The following is a 17,847-nucleotide window of genomic DNA, read 5'->3' as shown; positions in this document are numbered from 1 at the left end:
TGTCAGCCTGGCCAATTTGACTTCACCTAATGGCCCTCTGCCCCGACCTGCAGCTGGGCAGTTGGGGGATGTGCTGCAGGTTTAGGATGGCAGCAGGTACAGGCTCCAAGGAGGGTGCTGCTGGTCCTGTCAGGCTCTGGGGAGAGATGTGCTGTGCCCCACTGCCAGAATGAGTCCCTCTCTTGTTCTTGAAAGCCTAAGCTTCTCCTGCCGCAGCTTCTCTGCAGAAATGTTTACTTTTCGTTTTGTCTGCCTTAAAAAAAAAAAAAAAAAGGAAAAGAGAAAACAAGGGAGGAACTGATTAACTCCGTTTACCCACTCAGATAACATTGGCCCCAAGCTGCTGGTTGGCATGGGCCGTGCCGGGGCTGGTACGTGCCTGGAGTTGAGCAGTGATGTCTCAGCCTTGCTGCTAGTCCCACAGCTGCACTGGCAGCCTTCACTGATGGCAAGTGTGTGAACCAGGGCTGACAGCAGAAGGTGAAGGTCCCCTTGGTATCACCTTGGTAGGGCGGTGGAGGCTGGGACCACGCACAAATGCCTCGCACTGCGACAGGCCACCACACGGCCCAGGACTGGCCAGTCACTGCGGGTCCTTGCCTGTATGTAAATTTGTAAATTTTGGCATTTCTCCCTGGCCACACTTGGCATTTGGGGCTGTGCCCTTCCACTGGGCTCTGCTGCTCAGAGCACTCGCAGGGATCCTGCACCCCATACAGCACCAGCACCCTGGGGTGTTGCACTTGGCTGCACCCCCTCTTCCAGCACCTGGGCATTTCCCCGAGGACACAGCTGATGGACGGCAAGGCTAAGCTTTGCACAGATACAGGATATTTGAACCCTGGGTTGTGGATAAAGATGTCTCCAGGGCTGTGCTGTGTGGAGGGTCAGCAAAGCCCCTTCCCTAACGCCTGCTACTGGAGAGGTGCTGAGCTCTGTGGGGTTCATATGCAAACTGAAGTCCGGGGGTATATCCCCACTTAAGTCGCTGAAAACTTGGGGTGATGGAAAATCACTTCCCATGCCTGCCTTGGTCAGTGGATGCTGCCTGTTGGCACAAGGTGGCAGCCCAGCCCAGCTTATTTTCAGGAAGGCCATGGCCAGCACCTTTTAGGGGGGTGCTGGGCTCTGCCATGACCTGCCAGGGTGGCCCCTGTCCCACAGACCTGGGGTGCATGTCCTCTTCAGGGTGCTGCCCTTGCCCCTGCTGTAGGTCAGCATTACAGGAAGGACAAGCCCTGCTGCAGGAGCCAGCCCCACCAGGCATGGGGGGGAGCATCAGGGGGGCACCACCTTGGGTCAATTGGTTGACCTGGACATAGAATCATAGAATCACAGAAACATTTAGGTTGGAAAAGACGTTTAAGATCAAGTCCAACAATTAACCCAGCACTGCCAAGTCCACTACTAAACCATGTCCTTAAGCACCACATCGATGCGTTTTTTAAACATCTCCAGGGATGGTGATTCCACTACCTGCCTGGGCAGCCTGTCCCAATGCTTCACCACCCTTTCCATGAAGAAATTTTTCCTAATATCCAATCTAAACTTCCCCTTCCCAAGGCTCAGTACTGGGGCCAGTCCTGTTTAATATCTCTATCAACAATCTGGATGGGGGAATCAAGTGCCCCCTCAGTAAGTTCACAGGTGACCCCCAGCTGGGGGGAGCGTTGATCTGCAGGAGGGCAGGAGGCTCTGCAGGGGGGTCTGGGCAGGCTGGAGCGATGGGCCCAGGCCAGTTGTGTGAGGTTCAACCAGGCTCAGTGCCGGGTCCTGCCCGTGGGTCACACCAACCCCATGCAATGCTACAGGCTTGGGGAAGAGTGACTGGAAAGCTGCCTGGCGGAAAAGGACCTCATGATGGCACAAATCAGAGCCTGGCCCTTGCCAGCACCAGGAAGCCTTGCAGAGTGTGTCCCCTGTGAGCACGCACCCAGCAGGTCGGTGCAGGATCCAGGCAAGTGCCTGTCTCATACCAGATCTGACATGTCCCTGGAGAAGGGCTCCGAGGGCAGCCAGGCAGCGGCTTGAGGGTTGCACCCAAACCACCCACTCTCTGGAGGAAGGATTGCCCCTGGGCACTGAGTTTTCTCTGCTCAGATGCATGGCAGTGAGGCCCCCCCAGGCATGGGGCAGCCCTGCCCGTGGGCACCCATGGCTCCATCTCAGCTGTGCTGGCTCTGCTGCACCTTCTCTCTGTGAGGGGATGTGGGGGCAAGGGACATGTGGGTGGGCTCTAGTGCTGCAGCTCCTGGACTAGAGAGGGCTCAGGCTGAGGTTACACCAGGTACATAGTTGCTACCAGGACCTTCTCTCAGGGCACTTCTGAGCAAGAAGGAGCAATGCAGGCATGGAGAAAGAAGCCAGTGCAGCAGTAGAGGATGATGGGCTCTTCTCAGACCATGGGGAGCAGGGACACCCTAGGGTCTGCAATAATCAGCCCAAGATGGGAGTGTTAGGGTGCTTTACAAGTGTTCACAGGCTTCTCACCCTGAAGTGGCCATGTACCTCCAGCAAAGGGATAGAGAGATGTGTTCTAACACAGCCATGAGGCTGTGGCATCAGATCAAACTTCTTGGGATTCACTGTGTTCCCCTGTCCTGTTGTTTCCCTTTTCATGCTGCAGATTGGAGGCTGGTTTGTGCCTGAGATTCCCTGTGGATATGTTCAATGAGACAACCATGAGGAGGCATGGCAGGCTTCAATTTCTTCTCTCCATCCATCCATGCATGCTTTGCAGGTGCATTTCTGTAAGAACAAGAATAGCCACGAAACTCCTGGCATGGGATAATTCAGTGGATCTTTGTGATGATGCCTGGCTCAGGCTTTGGTCACCCTTGGTGATCTTCCTGATGGTGCCTTGGCTCAGCCTTGTCCCCCAAGCAGCCAAAGCTGCTGTGTGTGGTTGCATTGCTGGACCAGCTCTGTCTTGACGTGCACCCTTTCCCATCTTCTGTTTGTTCATCTGTAACAGGAACAGGAGAACACTGCTGCTGTGATAGACCTTGTTAGAAGTCTGCACCAGCTAGCATTTCCTTTGGATTTATAGTCAAATCTCATGCCAGACCGATTTACCTCCTTGTTGTTGCCATAACCTGAGCCTTGACTACCTGAGGCTGGGAGCTGGGCATCCCCAGCCTTTCCTGTCGTTGCAGGACCCTGCTTTCCAGGCACTGCACGTTTGTCTTAAAACCATCTTTTTGGGGTAGGGGCTGCTTCTAACTTCTGTAGGAAACTGGCAGAAAGATACCTTACTGAACAGTTGCTCTTCCCTTCTATACATCTTAAGCACATCTGCATCTTTATCTATAGACAAAACCAGGTCAGAAGGAGCCCATGGAGCAGAGGGGCAGATATGAAGGAGGGCTGAGCTAGCTGCCAGCATTATCAGGCAGGGCTGACCAGACGAGCAAGCTGCTGCACTGCCAGTGTGTCTATCGGCGTCCATAAAAACCCATTCTGAGCATCCACCTACGTACAACTGACCCCCATGCTTAGATCTGCAAACACACACAGGACCACAGACTCCACTGACACAGGCATCTCTGTGCTCAGCGGGCAGCAGGCAGCAGAGAGGGCAAACCCTGAATCACGGCTGCTCATGGCCTGTCACTTCTTCTGGCACTGGGCTGGGGGCTGGGACCCTCCCTAAGGTTTCAGCGTGCTGCTTGAAGGCAGGATGGGACCTGCCAGCTCTGGCTGTGCCACTGGTTTGCTGGCCAGAGAAATGCCCCCTCTGCCTGTTATCTCTGTCTTAGCTTCTCCTGCTCAAAGTGATGTTTGGGAAGAAACTGCTCTCACTGGGTCCCTTCAGCTCCCAGTGCATGGCTCTGCCCCTCATGCCTACCCTTCATTTCAGTGAATGCACTCAATCCCTCACCAGACTTTTGGGAGGACTGAGAATTAAACGATACAAAAAGCTCTGCCAGCTGCCTGTGTGGAGCTCCCTGGATGAGCTCAGGTGCAGGCGGTGTGCGAGCAAAGGTCATGGCCACGGGGGAGGCAGAAGTGTCGCCCCCCCTGGCCCCAAGCACCAGGGCTGCCCCCACCCCAGGGAAGCATCTGCTGGGATGCAGATCCCTGGCACCACACTGGAGACGTGTGAGGGGGGCTGGGGGCTGAGCAAAGCTTTTCACTGCACTGGTGGGGGGTGCCACAGCAATGCTGGCAGTGAGAACAATGGCTGGGGAGTGGTTTTGGGCTCTCTGCAGGCATTTCCAGACTGGAGGACCTGCCTCTGTATCTTTCACACTTAGATCTGCAGAACCAGAAAAGCCCCACTAGCAAAGTTGGGTTGGTTTTAGTTCAGAGGGGAAAAAAATGCACCCCAAATGTGAACTAGCGCTGATAAAGGTCACCTGCTGATGCACCTTATGCCATTGAGTCCTTTGGCAAAAGGGCACAAGCAGGGTAGCTTTCATCAGCAAAGCTGTCCAGTGTGAAAGAGATCACAGTGATCTTGTTCCAGGTGCAGGTGGCTGCACTGCGGTGGGAGGCACTTGACTAATTTTGGGGTACCTATCCCTAGTCTGTGCTACCTAAACATGCTCCACAGGGATGAGCTATTTCCAGAAGATGGCTTCTTGCCCCAACAGAGCTGGCTCTGGAGTTTCATCTCCAGTGGCTGCAGCCTGAATAAACACACAGGGGAGCACGGGGGTGCATGCAGCTCTCATAAAAGTGCTGCTCTGCAGCTGTGCATCCACTTTGCTGCCAAATGGGTGATGGAAGGAAAGAGGATAATGTTTATGAATAAAATTTGCAGCCCTTCCCTCCTCCATTACTAATCTCCATTCAGATTTAATTAGGCAAAGAGTGTATTTCAGTCCTTGCGGTCTGAATTATTGCAGCAACAACCCGCTCCAGAGGAGCTGTACTTCAGTGGCTATTGTGCCAGTTCACAATAAAGAGACAAACCTGCCTCTGAGAGGTTGCTATCTGAAATACAGCAGCACGTAGAGACAATGCTAACAGACACCAGGGAGGAACAAAGTCAGGCAATGCTGTATGGATCCAAGCATGCCAGCTGAGCTAACCAGTCAGCTCACATTTGGGGAGCATTGCAAGATGAGTGTGGAGGGATGTTGACAACCTCAGAGAGGAAAACAAGCAGACAGTGGAGAACTGAGAGAGCTGTATGATAAATGCAGGAGGTTCATGAGGTTTTTCTTTAGGACTGTGTAAGCCAGATGGGTCCGGCATTTGGCTAGGAAAAGATCCTTTGTCACGCAGTTCAGAATAGCTCTGATGGGAGCTTTGATGACACTCGTTCCTGCGAGGGAGTGGGAAATCAGCCGTGTTCTGCTGAAAAGCTCTGTGAGAGCTTGGTGTGGAGAGGCACCTGGTTTGGAGATGACATGTTGGTTATGGCCTGAAAAACTGGCAGGATAACGATTTGGTACTCCACCATAGAAGGATCTGATGAATGTGGAGAATTTGTTCTAGCCAAGTTGAACTTGAGGCCTTGGGGTGGATCTGTGAGGAGAAAATCATGGCAGATCGAGGTTCATTTTGAACAAAGAAATCTGGGTCTGGGACGAGAGGCAGATCTGTGAGTTCCCAGCATGGTGCTGTATGAGCTGGTGTCTGTATTCAGAGATAAAGCATTACATTCATCTCACCTGAGATTTTCTTTCCTCTATGCTAAGGTCCCCAGACTCCCTTTCAAGACAGTGGAGAAAAATACCACTTTCAGGACATCTGATCTAGTTTGAACATGTATTTGAGGGTGAAGGGAACTGTTCCCAAGAAGTGTTTCCATGGATTATAACGAGGGACACAGTGGGAAGAGCTCAGAGACAGACAACCACGCTGCAGACACCTGCATTTGCACATCTCACAGAAAGCCCAGGGGGTTGTCTGCTTCAAAGGACACCCCAGGGGAATGACCAGTGAGGGCACAGAACACAGAACATGAAGGAAAATGGGCTATTCAGGAGAAAAACGTGGTTAATGACCCATTGGTGACAAACTGAGGAGGACAAAGCATCTGCTCACCCTCTAACGTTTTTTCAGGACAGCAGCAGGGCCAAGAAGGGGCTAGAAAATGTCCTCCAGAGCTTTGCAGGGGAGCAGAGCAGTTGTACAGGCTTGCACAAACTCAGTGTCAGGAGAAAGCAACCCCTCCTGCTTTCACTGTGTGGCCAAGGCACTGGCACATCCCACCTCTGTGAAACAGCTACAACTGCCGGTGGAGCTGCATGAACACACAAAAACGTAGAAATGATGAGGCTGAGAGCATTCAGTGCCGATGGTCTTGGAAAAAGGTGCAAGGATGAGTTTTGCGAAACCCCTGTGTGCAAAGGGAAAGTTTCTTTGTCTTGGTTTGCTTCTGCGAGAGAGCTGCCAGCTCCCAGCTGTGCTGTCTGCTTGGCTCTTGGCTGGAGACGCCAGCATGCATCAGAGCCCCTTTCTCCCTGCTGTTGGAAAGGGCTCATGCTTTGGTTGTTGGTCCAACACATCCCCAAAGCACTAGAAAAGCTCTGCTTTTCTTTCCAGAAAGTTGAGGCAGGATATAGATGTCAGCTCCTCCATCCTCACATGCAGATGTAATTACTACTAACACTTAGTACCTAAGGGTCATTCATGCTGCCATCACAGCATCCTGCAGTTAGAGATTTTGGTCTGTAGAAACTCACTGTCAGTGCTAAATTGGTGAGGCCACAGGGATAAACTTTCCCTAAACGACACCAAAACTGGGCAGTTTTCTGGTAAATCCTCAGATTACAAACAACCCCGAAGAAACACATTAGGTTTGACCTACAAGGCTCCTTAGTACTTTCAGTCTCTGCACTGAACCTCCAGATCCTGCAGGGAAACATGCACTTTATTGCTGCTGGATGCTGTATTAGCAGATCTTTCCACACAAAAGCAGGATTTGGACTGCTTGATATTTTCATGGGAGACGTCTAGAGAAACTTTGCTGCCTTATGGGAAGGTGGATTCAGATAGGGATACTTTTCTTCTACGTCTGTGCTGTCTCTGTAGGTCTGTAGGGGGCTCGGGGGCCAGAATATCTGGCTTTTTTGCAGTCAAGCTTGCCATGGATGCTGCAGGCTGTAATCAGCCTGAGGAACTGGGCTTTGCCCTGTGGATGTGTCAGCCAAGCCTTGGCTTTAAGGGGCAGCTGAAGGCAGACAACAGCACCAGTGTCACCACATGGGAACAGGAGGTGATAGTTGGCTGGATGAGAGCTGGAGACTATAGCGTGGAATTCCTAGGTAGGGGAAGAGTCAGGTGATGGATAAAAGGTCCCGTTACAGAAGCAAAAAACCTCTACCCAGTATCTTTGTGAGCCATCAAGTTTTGGTGTGTACACAAAGATCTCCTGAGAGATAAATGGCTAGCAATTCAGGATCAAAAGACGGGGCAAAATTATGGTATCTGCCTAAAATTTCCTGCGTTTTGCATGCTGACTTTTTCTAGATTTGTGCAGTTGCCAGTACTCAACATGTTCCTAAGCAGAATTTTCTATGTTAATGTGTGTAGCTCTGAACATGAAAGCAAACAGCATCTGGAAGCAAACTACTTGTAATGAGTGCCATTAAGAATTTCAGTCAGTAAACCACAAAATGATCCCTCACACATGTAAATGACTCTGCCAATCTGTTTCTTTCCTACCCACTAAGCATAACAATGACACTGGGTTCCTTTTCCCAGTTGGAGGTCTTACTGCTTGCACCTCAGCTCTATGAGCAAGCTCACATCAGACCTCTGACTACCGTAGGCAATATCCAAGTCACCCAGGCAATGCTCACCCTACAGGCAGGTCTACAGTGGAGCCATTCCCCAAGCTCTGCCAGCATTTAGTCTCCCACTGGCAGGGGAAACAGCCTTGCTAATGACTAGAATTCCTGAAAATGTCAAATAATGTAGAGCCAGGCTCCCTAGGGAAGAGAAATAGCATATGCAAGCCGTTACCTAATCATGGTCTAATTACCCAACTGGAATTCGGCCAGGATGCTGGGACTAAGAGCAGTACCCCAAGGAAAGGGTTGTAGGGTCTCTGATGAGTGCATCCACTCGGGATCTTGGCTTTATACACTTAGCAGAAAGTGTAAAGGGGCAGAAAGCATGCCTCATACTGTTAAAACCCACTCTGGGCTAAGCAAATTACATTGCAGTTAAGGTTGCTTCTTCATGGCTTCTTGTTTCTATAAATTAGACAGCAACCTCTGTCTGCCTCCTGGCAGGTCTTAGGCACCCCAACTATCAATTGGCGGGGGCAGGTTTTGGTTCAGATGGTGGGTCCCAGCTTAACCTGCTACGGGGTACCCCTGCCACGATTGTATCGGCTTGCGTTGATGGATGTCACTACAGGCTGTGAGGTTTTAGTGCTCAGTGTGAGAAACTACACAATCAGGAACAGGGAATAGCATCTCAGCAGACAGGAAAGTTCATTTCCCATAGATGACAGAAGGCTAGACCCAAGCTGCCCTCCAGCCCCTCCTGTACCACCCTGCTTTCCACCACTGCACCTGACCCGATCTCAGTGGCATTGTTCTGTTGCTGCCTTTTTCTCCAGGGTGGTTTTGCTGTCCTTTTCTTCAGCAAGAATCACCAGCTACTTGCTTATGACAAGACTGGGCAAACTCGTGCCAACATCAGCCACGAGTTAAAGGTATTGACTGCAGTCGTGCTCTGGTTGTAGGCTCTGAGAGATGCTTCAGCCAAGCCCTTCTCAAGCAGATGGGAAGAGACGAGACAGAAGTGAAGCAGGGAGGGAAAAACAATAGTCTGAGCATAATGCAAGTGCTTTTCAGGGTGGAGATGGGGGCTGGAGGTGTTGGAGGCCCTTGCTCCTTCCCTTTGGGTGCATTTGGACAAGTCCCCCAGGTGAGCTGAGAGATGGCTGTGGCAAAGGGTATCAGGCATTGCAGCGAGGCTCAGGGCTGACTGCCCTAGTGCCCCACAGCTGCGATCTTACTAACCAGGGACGTCTCACTCCCCAGCTTTTGCAGCTTGCTGCCAAGGCAAACCTCGACCATAGCAGGATCCTTGCAGATGCCTTATCACAGCCCCAATGTTTAAACAGCCATATCTCTGCCAGGCTGTTTCTCTCCAACCTTTGCTGATTTTCCTAAGCAACTTTATGTAACCAGCTGGGTTGGATTTCTATTAGTATAGAACAAAAGCTTATTGCCCTTTTTGCTATTTTATGGTATAAAAGAAAGTTGGAAGAGCAGTATTTTCCTCCTTTTAAATTTTTTTTTTTTAATCCTCAACTCTTGGAAGAGGCTCAAAGAGCTCGTGAATGGTGTCTGTTCTGATTGTAACATGAAATTATAATACCCAGACCAAAAACCAGAGGAAATCTGGGATTTTTAGCTACAGTCTTGAATTTTGCTTTGTATTTGCTTTTTGTCAATTTATTTAATTCAAAGATGCAGCAAAAAGTATAGAGAAATAGTCCCTAAATGATACTCATCTTGTTCAAACAGCTGTTACTCAAGGCATTCTGGGGAAGATTGCATGAGGAACCTCTGTTTTTGTCATTCTTTCAAAACCCACCCTCCCAGACCGACCAGCAGGAGGTATCAGTATCAGTAATACTTATGGCCCATAAAAACAATGGCTTTCCGACTGTAACGCTACATCTTCTGCAACTTATCTTCACTTGCAGCTTGCTCTATTATTAAGGAGACCATGGTGCTCAGCTGCCAGGCAGGCTATATTGTGGGCACAAATAAGTAAAATCTGGAGACTCCTAATTTTTATTTTGCTTGTTTAAAAAAGGGGATTTGAGGGAGGAATAAGAAAAATTACAATCTGGACAGTGAGATGCTTCCTAATTTTTAGTTACTGCTTCTCTTAAACGGCAACAATCAGCAGCACAGTGCTAGACATTGCATGGGCATTTAATGAAATGGGTAAACTTTGCATTTTAAATTCTTTTGAAAAGGATTTTTCTAAATCCTTTGGGAAAAGGCACAAAAAGGGGAGTCAAAATGTGAACTAGAGAGACTCCTGGGTGAACCTGGGAGGACAGAACTGTGAAATGCTTGCTTTCTGCACAACCCTCTGAGAAGAATAGTGGCAGCAAGCGTTCACAACAGGGCTTTTATTCTGCTATCGCAGCATTGAGAGCTTGATGTGTGTGCCCAGGGGAAGGCGAGCCTGCCTGCTCTTCCCCCTGTTCCTCACGTAGCAGGAAGGCACGGTACACATGCATGCCACTTGGACTCCAGCGCCTACGGAACAACTTGCCTGGAAGGTTAAACAGCCTGTTTGCATTGGAAATTGTCAGTCACTTGGCCATTTCTAGAGGGTCAGTGGCTCTGCTAAACTGTGTGAGGTTAGCCTTTCCTTGCAATGTATTTTATTCCTCTAGAAAGTAATTTTACAAGAACACTATAAAAATCCTCTGAAAACAAACATGTTACTCACAATAACAGGTAAATGCCTTCCCATACCCTTCATGAGGCTTACCCTGGCATTTTTTGCTTTAATGTAGGAGCCCCCCTTCTCTCTGGGCTGCTCTCAGATAACAGATAAGCTATGATACAAAATTACACCGGAGGGGAGAAATTCTGGCCAGCTGCTGCACAGCTAAGTGAGAGGGATCCAGAATGCCTGAGGGGTAACACCATTTCCCTTATGCCTGTGATGCTCTTTGCTAGAAGTTAACTGACTTTGTGCCTTTTAACTGTGGTCTTGGGATGGTGAAGCAGGTCACACAGACAGAAGAGTCCTTTGCAGTCTCATGATGCTTCTTCCTCAGAGCCCATCGCTTTCTGTATTTGCCAACAACTTTAACTTTGACAAATAGCTCCTCTTTTATCTCTGACAAATGTTCCTCTTCAATCAATAAAAACTACAAAAGCAAGAGAAAAGCTATCCCCCTAGGTTTCTCTATTGAAGAATAATCTTCTGCACTCTTCAAGTATCTGTTAATGCAAACAGTTAAAGCAAAAAGATACAGCTTTAAGGCAGCAAATAGGCCTGGGTGGGGTGAGAGGTTTTGCACCTTGCCAAGTTAAAAGTGATTCCTCTTGGAAAGGCAAAATATCTGATTTCTTTAAAATAAAATAGTTATTCACTCCCTTTTTAATAGGGAAGCCATGGCTCAATTTAAATATGAATCCAATTGAAGTGAAGTATGAAATAGCAGAATTGAGTTTCACCTGTTCGTATTAAAACCGAAGGTGACCATCTCACAGGACTGCATAGATCTGTGTAGCTAATTTGAGGCATCAACATCAGCAAATACTGCCCTGATTCTGATGTGACAAGCTGTGCACGGATACGTGCCATCCATACTTGAGAAGAGCTACAGAACAGGAATCATACAGTCACAGCCAGTGGTGTCTGGACTACCTAGAAAATACACCTTTTTTAAGTCTGGCAAACCAGAATTAGAGAGGGGGCGAGGCTGCTGTCTCATGGCTAAATATTAGGAAGCCAGAAACACTGTTTTAGCTGAAAGGTGAAGCTGGCAGGAGCATGAAGAATGTGAGTATGTTGGAGATGGTGGCCGCTGAGGGGTTCCTGTAAAGTGCCAGAGCAAACCCGCAAGCTGTTTGTGAGGGAGACAGAACTGGGGAGAGGGGGCAGTGTGACTGCAGGGACAAGACTTCTGATCCCAGAGGTCTCTTCAGTCCTATGTCCCCATGTCCCTAGCTCCTGACTGCCAGACAGCAGATGTGTTGAGGAGGGGATAGTTGAGGCTAAAAATGTAGCCAAGTATAAATATTTCTCAAAGGACACTATTTCAGCTGATGAAAGATCACTTCACCCTAAGGCAGAGGCTTTCAGGGCACCTGAACATCCTTCTGCTCATGCATATGTTATGGCACCTGCTTTTGGGGGAGCAGCAATAGTGTCAGTGTCCATGCTGGCCAAGTGAGGGACTAGCAGACAGCACCAGTCCATGATCAGATCCCAGGAAAATATCCCCTGTTGGGATCTCTGCTTCACACAGACCCTGTGCTGCTGCCTTTGCTGCTTGCTGCTTGGACAGACAGGGACCCCACGCTGCACATGTGTAGCCCTGGGGGTACGCTGCAGTGCAATCCCCCCACTGCATTGCTCAAGGACAAAGCATCCCAATATGAACAAGAAATGCTGTGTTTGGGATGCTTGGGATAATTGCATGAGAAAGGGGTTCACTTCTGTCGACTCTGTCATGAGCAGTTGAAAGACTTTTCTGCACAGCAGCTGTAATTGAAAGGTCAGTTCCCATGGAAGCTGCCCTCTTATGCAGAGAGTTTTTTCCCTGAGATGAAAGGATGCTTCTCATCTCTCCAGCCTTTTGAACGTGGATTTGTAATCTAAAAGCTGGCAGATCTCTTTGTGCTATCTGTTTTAAATGGTTATGTGGTGACAGTGTCCAAGCAATCTCATCATTGCTAACACATTTATAATCAAGACACCCTCTATCTTTAATACCTCTTTCCTTAAAGAATTACCACAACCTCCATTTTGTGAATGGAGAATTAAGGCACAAAGACTAAACCCTACCCAAGTGCCCATGCTACGCAGGGAGGAAAACTGAATGGCTGCAGAGAGTTCTTGAACATGCCAAAAAGAAAGACTCAATACAGGGACTTCAATGGCATGGTGGCAGGTTGATCCATGACAGTCGGAGAGTCTCTGATTCAAACGGCAATTAAAATTAAGACACCAGTTAATGCCTTAAATTGCCAGACCACTGTCACTTCCAGATGTCATGGATCCTTAGGAAAAGACAAGACTGGGACATTAGAAAGAAGATGCCCCAAGATGCAGCCCCAAGTCTCGATGGTTGTTTGGTGGGGGCTGCTGCCCCTCACTGTCCTGTTCACCTCATGCCCTGCAGATGCCGAAGTCCTGTTCGTTCCTGGACCTTTAAAATTTCATGAGTATTATGATGGTTGAGCTTTTCTGAGTGTTAAACCCAGCATCCTGCTTTACATATAACTGACGGGATTGCAGGCTGCTTCCCTGCGGGTTTCAGTGCACGTTTATGGTGCTCTTCAGCTGGTGCACCGATTATCATCTGCGACCCACTCCAGAGAAAGCTGTGTTTCAAGATACTATTGGAATGGCTCCCACAAACAGGTAGGACAGCCTGTGGTGAGAGAGATCCTGTGATCTCTGCAAATGTCTGTTCTGCAAATGTCACATTTTATTAGTAAAAAAATAGAGTAGAAATACAGGTGAAAGCCATTTCAGTAGCCTGTTACCTTTACAGTCAAATCTGAGGGCTGCTTTCCAATAACAGAATATCAATCAACCGCTCACTCTATATTCAGCACTCAATTCCTGCCAAATGTCGTAGGGTAAATTAAAAGCTTTTTTTCCTTATCTTTAGAGCTAAGCCCCAAAAACCAGGTCTGAGATGACTTTTTTTTTTTTTCTTGTCAGTTGCATAACAGAAAAATGGTTTAACAGACCTAAACCCTTTGATTTAAAATAAAGCCCATGTGGGTTTGCTACATGTCAAGTTCCAGCTTCAGCCATTCTCCAGCAGCAGAAATACAAAACTCAAAAAAGGCAGAAGAACAAGAACAGAAGAAGAAGAAAACACAGTTTACCTAGACTGCAAATATAGCTACAGTATTGCTCTCTGAACAGGGGAACTATGGCAAACAGGCAGGTATAAAACAGCTGGCAAGCTGCATCGAGTGGAGGATCACCCATTTATTACTATCCAACAGCAGGTAAACTGAGACCAAGACCGATGGCTGGTGTCTGAGTAGCCAGAGAAAATTAACTCTTGCTTTGCAGGGAGGGAAAATTGGGTATCACTTTGGAGTTGGCAGTAACTCCTTCTTTCTGAGTTTGTAGAGTACCTCATTCTTTGTTCAGAAAGACATACAGTTTCAGTGTGTGTGAAGGTTACTGTAGTGTGCCCGCTGTGCTGTATTTTTCCTCCTTAATTGGGTAGAATTCTCCATTTAAAAAAAGATACACTGCTGCCAGACTGCTGCCTGTGCTACCAGAGCACGCTGTCAGCTGCAGAATTTAGATCCAGTCTGCTACAACAGGATTTGGGGCTTTGCTTGTAGTTAAATGTTTATGAACCTGGCATTCCTTTTTGTGGATTTATAGAAACAGATCTGGAAAGTTTGGTCACGTTTAAGAGGTTAAGGACAACACAGGAAGTGGTACAGTTTCTCTTCCTATTGCAGTGCTTTTATTGCTAAACTGTTTTTGGATTTATGAAAACAATGTCCAAAGGAAGAACTAGAAAAAATAACAAGAGGAAGATGCATTTGGGGAGTGTCACTTCAGCTGGGAAAATAAGGAAGTTGATTTCAAGGAGCAAGCATAATTTAGAAGAGGGTAATTCTAATTTGCAAAAGTTTTGCAGTAGTGTCATGGTGCTTCTTCTAGCCTATCTGAAGCAAAAAGGAGAGGAGGGATGGACTGACACACAAATAACCACTTTATTTGGGCCTGGGAGTTACACAAGTGGCCTCTTTTGATTAGATAAAGACTGGTAAAACAGTTGCATCTAATTAGACATCAGAACTCTGGGGAATTCTTAACAGCTATGATAATCCCAGCCTTCACAGTTATTGCTCATAGTAAGATATTTCATCCTAGCTACAGGATGCTTACTTGATTGCCATGCTTGCTAATAACGCATTACTATGATTTTAAAATGCATATGATATCATCTGCCCTTGATGAGATAATTTCTGTATTATGGCAGCATTACAAGCTGTGGCAAGATAGGTACCAGGTGCTGTGTGAGTCTTCCCTGCCTGCCTCAGTGCTGGCACTTGGGAGCTGCAGTAACAGTTCACATTCACACTGCAAAGTGGAAGTGTTCTCAGTCCCTCAAGACTGCTTCTGGTGACACCTTTAGCATGCAGTCTGCTTTTTTGTTTATAGGAACATCACGTTTTTTCCTCCCAAGTGGTTCCTCTTGGTACCTCAGAGCAGCTTTATAAATCTTTTTGACATATTTCCTTGACTGATACACTTCTGTGCTGCAAACCTAAGGGCAAGAAAACACGCTGTACTGGACGGGGCAAAAGTAAGTTCTCTCCTGTCTAGGTCTGAGTTTTGGAAAGGTTTGTGGTGTCTTTGAAACGCCCAGCTAGGAGCCTTGTCCTCTATCCTCTGTGTAGACTTTTGGGCTATTCTAAACATCAATGCAATAGCAATCAAATTATATGACACTTTGCTGTTGAGTTTCAATATTATAAATTACTTGTTTCACCTTGGATCCTCTGTTTGGAACTAGAAGCACATCCTGCAGTGTTATGGTTATTTATAGTTTGGGAAGAAGCAGCACTGAAAGCATTAGAGGTCGTCAGAAAAAAAACACTAGAATTCCTAGGCTCAAGGGACACCAAAGTGTGGTTCTTCCTGCAACAGGCAGCAGGTGGATTGTCTTGCCAGTAGACAGGGAGGGAAGGACTTTGCAGGGGTCTGAGAAACACGTATCAGCAGAGAGATGGATTGGGGGGTTACTAACTGCACAAACACATCAGGCTCTGGAAACCCTCAGAGCTGGAGGGGTACTGAGGGAGAGCTTCAGACACAGTGTCACACCTGCTTGTCCTGTCCCTGCTCTTTCCAGAGTGTTCCCTCTTGGCTGTTGCTACGTTGGGGGATATGGGTGGCCACTGCTGTGCATCAGTCGAGCATCGCACCGTGATAAAGCAGAGCCTGTTCCAGGGCAGGTGGGTGGGAACGGTGGGAACGGCTCCGGCAGACACAGGCAGGACGTCACCGGCGCAGTTAAGTGCTCTTACCTTGCGGGAGTAAAAGTGAGAAAGCAGAAAACAAGCAAAAAAAAGAGGCAAAGTACCACCCCGCCACCCCCCCGGCCAACAGCCCTGCCTCTCCTCAGGGACCGGGGCCCTGTCCCCGCCGCCCTGTCCCCGCGGCTGCCGGCGCCCCCGGGCCCTCTCGCCCGCACACGACGCCCCGGGAACCCGTCCCGGTGCGGCCCGCCCAGCCGCGGCCTTTCCTTCCCGCTGTGTTAATTGCGGGGGGTTAATTTCGGGGAGGGGGGGGGTCGACGGCGACAGCTCCAGCCCGCCGCAGCCCGAGGCCCGGGCGGTTGCCGTGGCGACGGGGGGGGTGGGGGTGGGCTGCGGCAGCGGCGCCCCCTGTCGGCCGCCGAGGGGTGGCGACGGCAGCGCGTTGGGAGGGGGGGCCCCGCCCTGCCCCGCCCCGCCCGGTGGCGCCCCGCCCCTCCCCTCCGCGGGGCGGTTCCGCCCCGGCTCACGGCGCCGCCGCCTCGCCCCCCCGCCCCCCCCCCCACCCCGACCTGTGGCAGCGGGGCGGCATGAGGCGAGCCGGGGGCGGCTGGCGGGGCGGCAGCTGAGGTGCGGCGGCCGCCGCCATGTCGCTGTTGTGTGTGCGAGGTGAGCGGGGCGGCGGCGGGGGGCGGCCGGGCTCCCGCGGGAGCGGCGGGGGGCGCCGGCGGGGCGGGGCCGGGGGTGGCCGGTGCCGCGGGCGCCTCAAGCCGGGCCGGGCGCCCACGCGGTGCCGTCCCGCCGCCACGGTGGGGAGTTGCGCGGGACGAAGCCGGTGTCCCCCCCCCCCCCCCCCCCCGGGAAGGCCGAGCCTGCCCGCCGCCGGCACCTGGCTCCCGAGCGAGCTGTCACCTGGCGCCCCGCTCCCGACGGGACGCGGCTGGGAGCCTTCGGGCGTGTGCGGCGACCGTTTTCCGCGTTAAATCAGCGACTGTGCCTGCGGGACGCGGCGCCGGACGTCCCGGTGACCTCTCGGCTGAGCCCGCGGCTCCGTCCAGGGCGGCGGACGGGGCGGGCGGTCCCCGGGCAGCCCGAGCCCCCGGCATGAGGCGCCCGCCCCGGGGCTGCGGGGCCCGGGGGCTGGGGGTGCGGGGTGCGGCGGGGCAGCGGTCCCGCCCGGCGCCGCGGCCCCGGCGGCCGGGAGGAGCCGTGTTTGACTTTCCGAGTTCGTTTGAACACGAGTTGAAACGCTGCCGCCGAGTGAAACTGCGCTGGCAGGAGGCAGGCTGCTGTCACCCGCCTGAACGCTGCGCTTGTCGCGCTCCGTGTGGTCGCTCGTAACGTGCACAATTATTGCAGATACGTCGCTAATTACCCCCTCGTCCTGCTATCGAGCCTTGCGCCCTTGCTGACCAGGTTACTGAAAAGCAGCACTTTCTCACGCAGGCTGCATTATAGTGCCAGCGGCTTGCTCTCTATCTCCGTTTTTCAAATTCTTGCTCTCTTGTGGAGGAAAAAAAAAAAATCCCGGGGAAAGCCATCTGCCAGGGCTCACGCCACTGGGACGTGCCTCCTCTCAGCGTCCTGCACTGAGCACTGTGATCACAGCACATCCCTGCATGCCAGTCGTGCCCCGCGGCTTAAAAGTACAGTTTTAATGTTCTCAACTCCTTTGCCAGGTATGATTAAAAAAAAACCCTGGCACTGGTGTGCTGATGACAGTTTAACTCTTCTTTGGTTCACATCTGTTGATTTGATAACAGCTCTTCATCCAGCTGTTTGTCACCTTTTTGAATCAAAATCCTTCTTTTGATGATGGTCTTAATAAAAAGATGCCAGCAGAGTATCTTGAGTGTGTGTGATTTCGGGGAGAGTGCTGCTCTTGCAAGAGGGCGTTCTTAAATTAAGTTTCCGTCCTTCTCTGAAACACATATTGTGTTTAAGGAGTTAGGAGAGGTGTATAACTGTGAAGTTTATCTTAAAAATGCTTTTGATGTAGTTCTGTGTAAACTGTGAAGCATGAGTAGCATCTCTGGTAAACTTGTCTATTTTGAAGGCTTTGCCAAAATGCCTTCACTGAAGCTCATTCTTACTAGCTCAAAGATGCTTATACGTTACAGGTGTTTCTTCATTCTTCTTGTTTGTTTATCCTCAAAATGTTCGCAGGCTGTCCTTTAAAGAAATGTGGTTTTGATGCCACTTGGAGCTG

The 17,847-nt window shown here is 50.1% G+C and overlaps 1 protein-coding gene across 8 annotated transcripts in view; it reads left to right on the top strand.

The window, feature by feature from the left end:
• The first annotated feature begins 16,159 nt into the window (after window positions 1-16,159).
• The window catches only part of UNC13B (unc-13 homolog B), a 214,303-nt gene continuing 212,615 nt past the window's right edge, over window positions 16,160-17,847 (top strand). For 6 of the 8 annotated variants that reach the window (XM_055791165.1, XM_055791164.1, XM_055791163.1 and 3 more), the window contains exon 1: window positions 16,161-16,307. In XM_055791165.1, coding sequence (XP_055647140.1) covers window positions 16,286-16,307 — 22 coding nt within the window. In that variant the 5' untranslated portion in view covers window positions 16,161-16,285. Of the gene's footprint in view, window positions 16,308-17,847 lie in introns of all 8 variants that reach the window. The other 2 variants (XM_055791161.1, XM_055791157.1) reach the window with 1 other exon arrangement.

The sequence above is a fragment of the Falco peregrinus genome, chromosome Z (genome assembly GCF_023634155.1).
Source record: "Falco peregrinus isolate bFalPer1 chromosome Z, bFalPer1.pri, whole genome shotgun sequence".
NCBI lineage: Eukaryota > Metazoa > Chordata > Aves > Falconiformes > Falconidae > Falco > Falco peregrinus.
Note: the sequence above shows the minus strand (reverse complement) of the source record. Positions and strands in the feature narration are given on the sequence as shown.